The sequence below is a fragment of the Pelobates fuscus genome, chromosome 4 (assembly GCF_036172605.1).
Source record: "Pelobates fuscus isolate aPelFus1 chromosome 4, aPelFus1.pri, whole genome shotgun sequence".
Taxonomy (NCBI): Eukaryota; Metazoa; Chordata; class Amphibia; order Anura; family Pelobatidae; genus Pelobates; species Pelobates fuscus.
In genome coordinates, this window is record NC_086320.1 from 322,543,406 (window position 1) to 322,555,219 (window position 11,814).

An 11,814-nucleotide genomic window follows, 5' to 3' on the forward strand; every position below is an offset into this window, starting at 1 on the left:
GTCAGCAGCCTACATTTGTCATTTTAATACCAGTTTCCCTATAGAAATGTGTGGGAAATTTGTTTACTAATATTAATGATACAGTTATCTTCCTTTAGTTTAAAAGGATAATTTGAAAGTCTAAAAGCAATGGAAAGAAAGCTGGAAGAAAAAGACAAATATTAGGGGAAGGTTGAAGATTTAAATTGCATATATGCATAAATAAATGCTCCAAATAAATATATTTAGGAACCAATCTGATTTTATTTTATTTTTTTTTAAATCCGTACACATATAGAAAGAATCCCAGCATTGAAGACAAATGTGCATAGGAGTAAAATTAGACTGAAAATAAATATAAATCCAAATAAATTAGGATTACAACATAAACTAAAATCCTGTAAGGTTTGATGTGAGATTGCTTTATCTTCAAAATAGTAGTGACCCCAGCTAAGGAACACATAAAAGAAGGGATATGATCAAATCCATTAGTATAATACTTCAGTAAAACTGGGATGAGTATGTGTGGCCTATTCACTGACTTGTATTCTGGCATTGGTTTAAACCACTTGTATACTCTTACGTGGTGTCACCTGGCTAACATATTTTTGATTCCCAATGCACTACCATGGAAAACATCAAAAAGAGGGGTATATGCAATGTCTATACATTTTAAATTTGAAAGTTAAAATTCCTCTGACTTCAGAAATGGGTGAGTTACAAGTTTAGTTGGCTCTCGCAAATACTCCTTTGAAGTAGCAAAATGTAGTTTTCCTGAGTGTGATTTTCAATTTACATTGGTTCCTCCCATTTGTTTATTTTTTCCACATTGCTTTGCAGTATATTTAAAATTAATTAATTAGTATTTTATTTATCAGCTAAACAAATGCTCAATCTATATTGCGTCAATTTATGTACATTTCAAAGCAAAATTTGGGAATGATCCATTGCCAAGTCAATAGCTATATACAGTCAGGATTTTCAAAAGCTGCCAAACATTTTCCAAGACAGCTAAAAATCTTCATTGCTTTGGCATGCTGGGTGGTTTAACGTTCTTTCGTCTCTTTTCCTCCTTTTCTTTCTGCAACTATAAAATATTTAGTTTTAGAAGCGTGGTCAGTAAATGTGTATATGTTTTAAACATTTTACTCTCCACTTGGAAATTGTAACATTTCAAGAAAAGGTTTAATAGGGGAAAAAAATAAATTTGGTAACCAAAAAAAATCTATTAATTTGTTTTTCAAAAAAAGTCTTATTACTTTCAAGCTTTTTTTCCTTTAACTCTGATTGCTTCAACCACTCCACTGAAAGACATTTCAAGTGCTTACTACTAGTTCTGTAAACATATTCCTTAAGTGTCTCATATCCGACGGGACTGTCCCTATTTTGAGTAGTGTTCTGCCATCTCGGTTGGTTCCCACTTAGACACAATTGTGTGGTGCTAAATGAGATCAGCCCTAGGACCAAGCACGGAGTACTTCAGCAGCACTATGTGCATGGTCAGCCCTGAGTGAGGCTAGGCATCACAGTAATATGCCCCTTCCCTGGGTAGCCACTATCCCTTTCTAGGCAGAACCAATTTCAGTTTGCCAGTGATGCAATGGCATCACACTGGCACACTCACAAAGGCCCACCCTTGCCCAGTTTTCCTACCTCTCAATGTTGGAAGGTATGCTGTAATGCAGGGGTGTAAAACTTGTGTGTTCTAGAAGGACAAAGTGTCTACTGAAATAAGCATGGAGGGACAATTGCATAAAATTTATATACACCCACACACATGTGCAAACAAGAAAATAAACGCAGACACAAACATCAACTTTTAATGATATCATAAATGTAATTTATTACTTTCTTGCAAAAATAAAAAGGTGTATTTGTGTGTAGTTTTGGCATTTGAATCCAGTTGTGTGTTTGTATATACTGTTGCCATTTGAATGCAAGGGTTATCTGTGCGTAGTCTTGGCAAATGCAGTTTTGTGTGTTTGTGTGTTTGTAGTGATTGTGTTTGAATGCAGGTTTGTGTTTGTCTGCATTGTCGGTGTTTAAATACAAGTGCAGATTTGTGTGCAGTGTTGATTTTTGAAGGTTGGGATGTATGCACTGCCACACACAATCAGATACTCAGTAATGCAAACGCACACACACTTTCACACAGACACCCACAGATAAACTTACACATAGATACACACAGACACAGGTACACATCCACACGGACACACATACATGAGTAACAATTAACATAGTTTAGCCATCCTCCTGTTTCCTTACCTTTTCGCTGCAGGAAGATGATTTCCCTGGGGTCCAGTGGGAGCTGGCTGATGGCAGTCTGAGGTTAAGACTTCCATCCTGCCTGTGTGTGCCTGCTCTTGTCTCTCCACACAGCTTTGAGTTCAGCAAACTGGGAGGAAGTGGGCTGAACTAATTTCCTCACAGCAGGCTGGGAGGAACTTATGCTGTGACAGGGAACAGGTCCAGAGCGCTATTAATGGGCCGCTAGTCCCCTAATCTAAGAGCCCTTTAATTTGTGGGCTCTGTATATTTGAAAGCCCTAATGTAAAATACTCTCTTCAATTGCATAACCTGCAATTGGAAAGGATAGTGCACACACTTAAAGAGGGGGAGTACTGCCATCAGTGTGTTTCAGACAGGGAGTAAATACAAATATCGAGGCACAGCTGATGGGTTTTTTTTTTTTTTTTGTTATTTTAAAGGCTTGAGACTTGACAAACATCTCCTTTTCTGTGTGCCAATAAATATTGCCTTTTAAAAGAAACCATTGGGTGTGGCTGATTATTTGCATTTACTACCATTGACTTGCATAACTGTCTAACTTGCATAGAATCCCAGGCTTTAACCATACCTAACACAAAAGTATTTGCATTTTAGCTTTTCTTCTTCTGTTATTTGTACCAAATGGTTATTTTGCTTTAAAAAGAATAGTCTCTCTATTATAGCTTTGCACATGCATTCTCACATTACACATTTTACCCCTGGTAATATATTGTCCTTTCTGGGTGCATTATTACCTTTGTGAAAACATACACCCAGTTTAATTTAAGCTGTAAGCATATGTTGTAAAACATTAGGCTGTGCACAAATGTGTTTCTCCTGATCCGAACAAATCAAATTACTTTTACTCTACACCTTAACGAATCGATCCGTTTGGTATTTGCCTATGGAGTCTTAATCAATGAATAAGACTCCACAGGCAAATCTCAGATGGATCGATTCGTTCAGGGAGTAGATTAAAAAGAATGTGATTTGTTTATACCAGTTTAAAAGCATTTGTCACTGGTCTATAAAATATACCATTTTAATTGGACTCTCAAATATATACGTCTTTAGTCCAGAGTATAAGTGTCGTAATTAATTAAAACCAATTGGCCAGGAATAGAGTCAAATATGTGTGAATACTTTAATAATATTTATAATAATTTTTGCAATATCTTATTTTATATATTAGCAATCCATTTGCATGACATACTCAAAACACACACACACACACATATATGGAAATATTAGAAGATTGCTAAATAGAACTCTGTATAGAGTCTCTTGAAATTAGCTAAATAAACGCTACAATACAGAAATAATACTGACAGCCTTTTCAAATAGTGATAGTGTACCTGCATCCAATGAACATAATTGTATTTTTCATGAAAAAATTTTTATAACAGCTCAACGAAAACATACCCTCTCCTGGTATCTCTTTTCATAGAAAGCCATCTCATCTTTCTCAGATATCTTTAAATCTGACACTTGTTTCTCAATGCCCAATGCTGCTAAAAACAACAAAGTGGAAAATGTTAATCTAATATCAGAAAAAAGTAATTTGGGTAAAAGGTATTTTTAAAGTGATGCCATTTAGAACACTGGGACACCAACTTCAGAGGAAAATAATCACTCTCTATCATTCTTTAATCATTCACCTAAAGCATTGTTCCTCCGCTGTGATATGCATCATCGTGGACTTGGTGTGATCATCCAGATTCCACACTAGCAGCTCTTTGAGCTCAATCAGATAGTTGTCTGGCCACACTGGTTGCCATTGTGATAAATTTGTCTAGCTGTTAAAAATGTTGTCGTGGAAACACTATGCAGTTCCACATGCTTTTTAGACTTTAAAAAGACTAAGGCGGCAAGGTATGAAGGCATGTTCCACTACCCTCAGCCTCTAGGTCACACGTTATGCACAAGAATAAAAAAAACTCTACAGGGTATGTGTTTGAGTGTACACACAAACATATATATATAAACACACAAGATTACCTCTATCTTGCTGATTTATGTGTTGGGACCCATATGCTCTTAAAAATGGATGAAATGCGCCATTGTCGGGTGACTCCAAAAACTGCTGACTGGGTGCACCTAAATGCATAAGAAATCAAGTTAGGATCTTTGTATATATGTAACCTATAAATACACAATATATCTATATACAAAGCAGGGTTCTCATACGCCACAGCTTCAGTAATTCTAAATATAATCTACCATGTAGTTGGAGCGTTACACTTAAAGGATTACGAAAACCATTACGAAAAGTCCATTGTCAGTGATTGGATGGTGGTAGGAGTGAGCACTGCATGCTGACAACAAACGTTAAAAATTTCCCACTTGCAAGTACTCTACCCTCCCGTCCTGTGGGCGCTCCCACCACCAACCCGGAGTGCACGCATGCGGTGTTGAATTGGCTCAATCACAGGCTTCTCTATGAGGGGGCACAGAAAAGCAGTAGTAGCCTTTCATTTTCAGGTTTACAGTGAATTGAGAGGGGGCACCTTCTCCCCCTCGGGGACGTGCTCGCGCGATTTCTACATGGGAAAGCATTACTCAATGCTTTCATATGGGGATCCTGGTGGCTCTGGCTCTTTTTATAAAAAAAAAAAAACTGCAATAATTATCTTTCCAGGGTTAAGGGTGCTGGGACACTGCACCCATACCACTTCATTGAGCTTAAGTGGTCTGGGTGCCTATGGTGTCTCTTTAAAGCCTGCTTAACCAATTATAAATTATTGTTATTTTTACATTTACAAAAATGGATAGAGGATATGGAACTACTGCATTAATAAAATTGTGCAATTGGTTAGGCTACAAGGACCCTTGATTTTGGTCAATCTGCTCAAAAACTGTTTGACTAAGAACTAGGGTTCCTAATGGAAGCATAATCACTAGATCTGCATGTAGTAATTACTGATGCTGTAATCCTTAGCACGGGCCACCGCTGCACTAAAGTCACCTTATAATCACTGATCTTTTTCATCAGAGGAAATATGATGTGCCCCTGCCCAGGAATAACCAGGCCATGTCATATGTACAACTAGCATGAACAATAACCGTCCCTCCGCTTTCAAACTTGGACTAGCAAAACAAGGTGGACCCCAGCGGATCACTTGATGCTGATAGTTTTCTTACCTGGGGTTATCTGCAGAAAAACGTTTTTGAGATTCTGAATGCCTTTTTGTTGCACAGTATGGAGTAATAATTATGTATAGTGGATGCTCACATTATGCTGTCAAGAGTGTTAGTTTATATGGGTTTCAAGCATGCTATGGTGCTGATATGTATGTGCTGTGTTGCTAGGAGGTGCTTATTTGTGGTTCTGTTTAGTTGTTCTGTGCTGTGTGGCTGAAATGTGATTTCCGTGTGTACGTGAGGCATGGTTTGTGGGTTCTGTATAAAAAAAATTATGATCTAGTTCAGTTTACAGATGGATTTCACGCTGGTGCTTTCCACATGCTAGAAGGTGGTTACATGGACATGGCCACAGTACCAAATTCAATATTCTTCGCTGTCATGTATTGCAATGTACATTGTAAACTTATATGCTGTGGCCTAAAAGACTAAGGCGGGCAGGATGATGCTGTGAGTACATTGTCCCTCTGCTCATCTTCAGTACTGATAGGATACAAAAAAGGGTTTTCCTGCAGGGTGCAGTCTACTTCCTATTGAAACATGCAGGTTTTAGGAAAAATAGCATCTTTCCCTCCCCCTCCAAAAACTAAACACGTTCATCAATGTTTTCATCCTTTCTACATTTATTGTAAAAGCACATTTTGCTTTTTTTTTTTTTTTTTTTTAGCAAAAAGGAAATCATTATAAAAGGGGAAAAAAAAGATTGTCAAGATTCTAAACTTTTATTTGGTCATGTATGGAAAAGACGACTATTGTCCTTGATGCTATTTGTTATGTTGTAATTTGTTGCACTTTCCCAATCTTACCTATTCCACTGTCATCTAATCTCATGTAGCCCTCTGCAAGTGAGCTGAAGCCAGTCAACCCTCCCATCGCAGCATATGGCACATCTCGTCCCACAGGTTTTCCCTGTGCAAGACGTTCTTCTTTTGTTTCCACAACAGTTTCATGAGCGTAGGCCGGTTGAGTACATCCACAAGTGAAGGAACTGTGAAAGCCTGCACATTTTGAACCTGGTTTGAAAAGGAAAAATATGCATTAGTATAATCTTTTGCCTAGGGCTTTCTCCAAGGAAAGAAAGTGTTCTGCTCTTGTTCATGCCCTGGGTAACCCGCTAATGCATGACAAGTTGTATGGATCTGTTACTAAAAAAGAAGGATATGAAAACTTTCTTCTTTATAGATATCAGTTATAGATGGGCCTAGGAAAGTGCAGCAAGCTGCATCTCTTGTTTATCTTGTATATAGATCAAAGGAACTTTAAGCACCAAAACAACATTCTTAATTAAAGAGACACTTTATCTTTTCCATAGAAACTGTAATGTTTACATTGCAGCTCTAAGTCTGCCTCCAGTGGCTGTCTTCCAGGCAGCCACTAGAGGGCCTCCTGAATTGAAATAGACCTTTGGTCCGGTACCTGACGCTGGACGTCCTCACGTGCTGTATGAGGACCTCCAGCGTCAGATTTTTCCCTATAGGAAAGCATTGATTCATTGGGGAAGCCTAATGTGCGTGCATGGGCATTAGACTCGCATGTGGTGGGGCGGAGCGTCGACCCAGCGCCAAGGGACATCGGCTCTGGGAATGTGGCATGTACTCATCTCCCTTGAGCCGCGCAAGCCCTCTTCCTGCCTGCACTCACCTCCTTCAGTCACGCAGTCTGGCCCATCCACGCAGCCGTGCGGCAGGACTTCCTTATATAGAGTTTAAGCGTGACGTCACGCTTGTTCTTAAAGTAATGACATCATTATTGCGATCCTAATCTATTTTGAGTTGCAATGATGACGTGGACCAGTCAGTACACAGGTAAGCCTATTTAAGGCTTGCTTTGGCCCATATTCTTTGCCCTATCGTGGTTTCTGAATAGATCCCCACTTTGTGCTCCTAGTGATTTTCTGTGTTTGACCTCAGCTTTGAATTTGACCTTGTGATTTCTGTTATCCTGACCCAGCTTCGTATTGATTTTGTGAGTTCTGGTATCCTGACCCGGCTTCGTATTGACCTTGTGATTTCTGGTATCCTGACCTGGCATTGTATTTTGACCCGGCTTTACTTTGTGTATTTCTGTATCCTTGACCTTGATTCTCGCTATATTAATACGTTAAGTCCGGCCACTCTGAGGCTCGGTAATACACCTTTTGGAACACGAGGATCACACCTCCTGTGGCCACTCACACAGCCTCCCTACACATATCCTGAAAATAGTGCTAAAATGTTATCGCTTTCCTTGTTGCACAATGTGTTTCATTTAGAATTTATTATCTCCGGCTATGTTAAACACCTGCTAGAGTGTACAGTAAACTCTTGTGTGCGATTAAAGTTTAATTATCAGAGCATAAGAGATAAGAGCGTCTAATGTTCAATTATCAAAGCAAAAGATTTTTTCCATGGCGGCTGGGTGAGTAACAGTCAGGGGAGTTTTGGCTAAGGCTACATGACCAATGTAATTTAACCTTCTAAATGGCAGATAATTAGGCTTTGAGGCTGCAGCAGCATGATCTATACACCATAATTGCTCCATTAAATGAACACTATAGTATTAGGAATACAAACCTGTATTCCGAACTATATAGTGTCCCAGCTGACTGCTCCCACTTAACAGCAGTCCTTGGCAACTGTCCACCAAGCAGAGCTGATCCTAAATGTGTGCACAGAGCCCAGGCGTTCTGTAGACAGAGGCGGATCGCAGAGTGTGCAGCGCTAGGCTCCGACTGTCCTTTGCACCTCACAGTCAGCACAGAGAAAGATTATAGAGAACAAGAGAAATGAAACAAAATGTATTTTTCTCATCATCTGCAGTTTGTACTCTTGCTGTGACTGTACTGAACTCAATGTCACTTGCTAAATAATATCATTTTTAAAAGAAAATGAAACACAAACACATGTTCTAGGTTGTTTTCAATGTGTTTCTTCCAGAGTAATTCCCCTTTAAACCTGTATTTTTAGAAAACGAGGATATATATCAGTGAAGCGTGTATTTTTAGAAAATAATGCCACCCGGGGTTTCTAGAGGCATCATAAACACAGAGACCTAAGTTCTAGTGGTTTATGGCTGTGTTCAGGACCTTAAGAATAAATCATTTTCCCATGATTTATTAATGATTTGTAGTGTTGAGCTGAGCACTTAGATATACTCGTTTGTTTTTTAGGAATGTGTCAGGACATACACCCAAGGTTATGGGTAGCAATCTCCTGGGCAGCAGCTCAATATCTAGCTGTTACCATTAATTCAGTAGGTCTCCACTTTGTCACATGCTAGATGAAGTACTTGGAAGAAAGAGGCAAACTGCGTCCCTTTTTAGCACAGCTGACATTTAAGCCTTGGAAGAGGACAAATTCCATCATTGATTACAAGAGATATGTTCTGGATACACTGTACACTGTTATTCTCTATGCAATATGGGGAGTGGGGAGCAAATAGAAAGAGTACAGGGACATGTAGAGAGGCGACATGAATGAGGACAGCAAGAGGACAAAGGGAGAAAAGAAAGTGGCATAAAAAAAGATGGAGAATGGCAACGAAGTGATAATGGGAAATAATTAGGGAAGGGAACATGTCTTGGTAAAGGGAAGCAGTAAAAAGTGCTCACACACCTCATACATCCCCCCCCCCCTCCCATTCACACACTGACACACCAAGAACCATCAACCCCTGCATTCAAATACAGATTTTTCACACAAGTGTAAATTTATATACACTGCAAAATTAATAAATACACTTGCATTTCACATGAACATCACACACTGCTCATTAATACACCCCAGCATATAGACACACGGACGACCCATGTTGTGAACGTATAATGTATTTTAAATTATGCTGTTCACGTGCTTTTGGAAGTGTGGATTAGATTATAGCTCAAGAGTTGAAATTTTGATCATAGGTAGATATATACATAGTCAGATTTATTAGTTGTGTCTGTTACCTTATACACAACCTGCTGTATATGAAAAAGAATATCTTACATTTGTTGCAGTGAAAGTCGCCTGCTACACTGTGATCATCAGCGAAGTGCTTGCATCGACAGCGAATTGGCTGTGATCCATTGAGTGGAACATAGTGATATGATTTGCAAGGACAGCGACTCACTTTACAAGGCAAATGAATTGGCCGATCCTTAGGGAGCTCCTTAAAATCTGTTTTGTGCTGTTTATATCTGAAATATTAAATGATCAACACAGAGGGTTGCTATAGCAGATGTTGCATCTGAAACACATAACCAAAACTGACTGAAATATATTGTATATTCTACTAATACCTTTAGTCATATATTCATTATTTTACCTGTGAGTACAAAAGCATCGAGTCTCTGGTCCTATAAGCTTGCAGTCCATACCAGTTGGTGATCTCCAACTGACATATAATCTGTTCTGCAGTCGTGCTGGAAGTATTGTTTTCTTGTATTCTTCATATTCTTCTGGAGTAAAAAGTTTTCCGCCATCATCCTCGCCAACAATTCTGAAAAAAAGAAATACAAGAAAATATATATACACTTGTAGGAATCTACAATAGCACAAACATGTAACAACATACTCTGGCTGTACTCACAATGGAGAAGAGGTAAAGTGTTCTGCTGTTAACATCACCTTTACCACCCCTGGCATATTCTTCACAATAACACTGGGATTCAGGGGAATCACTTTAAAAATCTCGACTTTTAGAAAAAGTTGCTGATAAACAGGGCAACACTTGTATAAATGACGTCTGCAGTATTAAACAGGGGAGAGCAGCATTTGAAACACAAAATTTGGAAAAGCGGTGTACCCCAGGTTACAGGTTTAGAAGGACTTCAAGGTGCTATAGATAGTAACTCCTATCACTCTCAGCCAGGCTTTAGAAACATTCCCTTACTATTATCTTAGCTACTTTACATTCAGGTCTTCATTTTCCTTCCCCCTTCCCTAGTTTACAGTGTAATTAATAAAACCCACATTAATCACGTGATATAAACACTGTACACCGTTCCTCCTCATCCATACAATGAATTCCTAGTAAATGCACTTAAAATGTATACTCCCTGCAAACGCAGTTCTTCATGTGAATATGGTCTATGGGCAATTTAGCATGTTTACCATTTGTGTTGAGAACTAAAACGACAGAAAACAACTCTTATTATACTGTTTTTTTTTTTTTTTTTTTTTTTAAATACTACAGGTATTATAATACTTTGCATCCCATGCTTAGCACGTGTGATTGTGAATATCAAACACTGCCTTGTGCAGGGGTGCATAGCAACCACTAAAAGCATGCATCGTGCACATTGCTCTATAGATGGCTTCTCATTTTGCCCTGGATACTGGATTACATTGCTCACTCAATAACTAGCCATTATATAAGACTTTGGACCCAACATGTATAGTAATCTCAAAACCAGTGTACGTATATTTCAGGAGTTCTAAATCTGTTAGAATTCGCTCACCCCTTTATCTAAAAGGAACAGAAGTGACATTCTTCGTTCTTTAGTAACTAAGCAACCAATACATATACATTATCGCTAATGGACAATAGGAGAGCCAGGAAAGCACCATTTGTAGCTGAATGTTCTTTGATTATTAGCCACAATGACATATTCCTATGATTTCTCTGCAGGACTCACCTCCTATATTCCAAGTAATCATCTATTGCCCCTGCAGCCCCTTGGAAGTTCAGTCTCTCCATGTCTTGCCAGGAACCCGCTTCTGCTGGGTGGGTGAATAAAGAGGCTGCACCAGGAAGCTCTGCTCACAGAAGGAAGGGAATGCTAATCCAGCACGTGTGGGCGGCCCCAGGGACTCAACCTGCCACACCGGTCTGGAAATACCTGCTCTCAGCTGAGATCCCAGTACATCTCATTCCGGCTGGCTGTCTCTCTACACCAGAGACCCTGATTCACAGGACTGTGTCTGTCACTAAACTGTTAATCCAGGAATTTGTGTTGTAAAATAATTGAACGTTTACTGGATACTTAGGTTTTTATTAGATGAATACAAATAATATTCTAGAACTATCTGTACTGAACTCCTAATAAGGCCAAGACTATTTTTGACAGTGACATAAATTGTTGTCTTTCTCATTAAGTGCAACTACTCTGTGTTTTTTTTTTTTTTTTTGTTTATTTTACATGTAAGGCTTTTTTGTATTTTTTTTAATACAACACGCTATATAGTTAAAATACTGTGTGTGTGTGTGTGTGTGTGTATATATGTGTGTGTGTGTGTGTGTATATATACATATATATATATATATATATATATATATATATAACATGGTGAGTTTGAATATAAGTGTTTTTCACTGTTTTCTCTTTTATAACTTTGATGCTGTCAGCTATAGTTAAATACTACAAAATGTAGTCATTTTTTTCCTCCCAGATATTTTTTTTAAATCTGGTATGAATCAGGGTTTTGTTTTTTGTTTTTTTGTAATGTAAATAGTGGGGGTTGA

At 38.5% G+C, this 11,814-nt stretch overlaps 1 protein-coding gene across 2 annotated transcripts; it reads right to left on the reverse strand.

Annotated features, from left to right (window-relative positions):
• Positions 1–279: 279 nt before the first annotated feature.
• Positions 280–11,123, reverse strand: FAM221A (family with sequence similarity 221 member A). 2 transcript variants are annotated; one of them, XM_063450716.1, is made up of 7 exons: positions 10,988–11,123; positions 9,676–9,849; positions 9,357–9,547; positions 6,198–6,404; positions 4,249–4,347; positions 3,673–3,758; positions 280–1,066 (listed from the first exon to the last, which is right to left on the reverse strand). In XM_063450716.1, the coding sequence occupies exons 1-7, from the start codon at positions 11,047–11,049 to the stop codon at positions 1,001–1,003; spliced, it is 885 nt and encodes a 294-aa protein (XP_063306786.1). In that variant the 5' UTR covers positions 11,050–11,123; the 3' UTR covers positions 280–1,000. The 2 variants fall into 2 exon arrangements, with proteins under 2 accessions (XP_063306786.1, XP_063306785.1); XM_063450715.1 differs by having other exon boundaries at positions 3,673–3,761.
• Positions 11,124–11,814: the final 691 nt, after the last annotated feature.

Excerpts from the sequence above, each read along its gene's own strand:
- FAM221A (XM_063450715.1), bottom strand. The coding sequence starts at position 11,049 with ATGGAGAGACTGAACTTCCAAGGGGCTGCAGGGGCAATAGATGATTAC. Across the intron at positions 9,548-9,675 it reads CGATGCTTTTGTACTCACAG|ATATAAACAGCACAAAACAG; the intron begins GTAAAATAATGA and ends TTAATATTTCAG. Across the intron at positions 6,405-9,356 it reads CGACTTTCACTGCAACAAAT|GTTCAAAATGTGCAGGCTTT; the intron begins GTAAGATATTCT and ends TTTTCAAACCAG.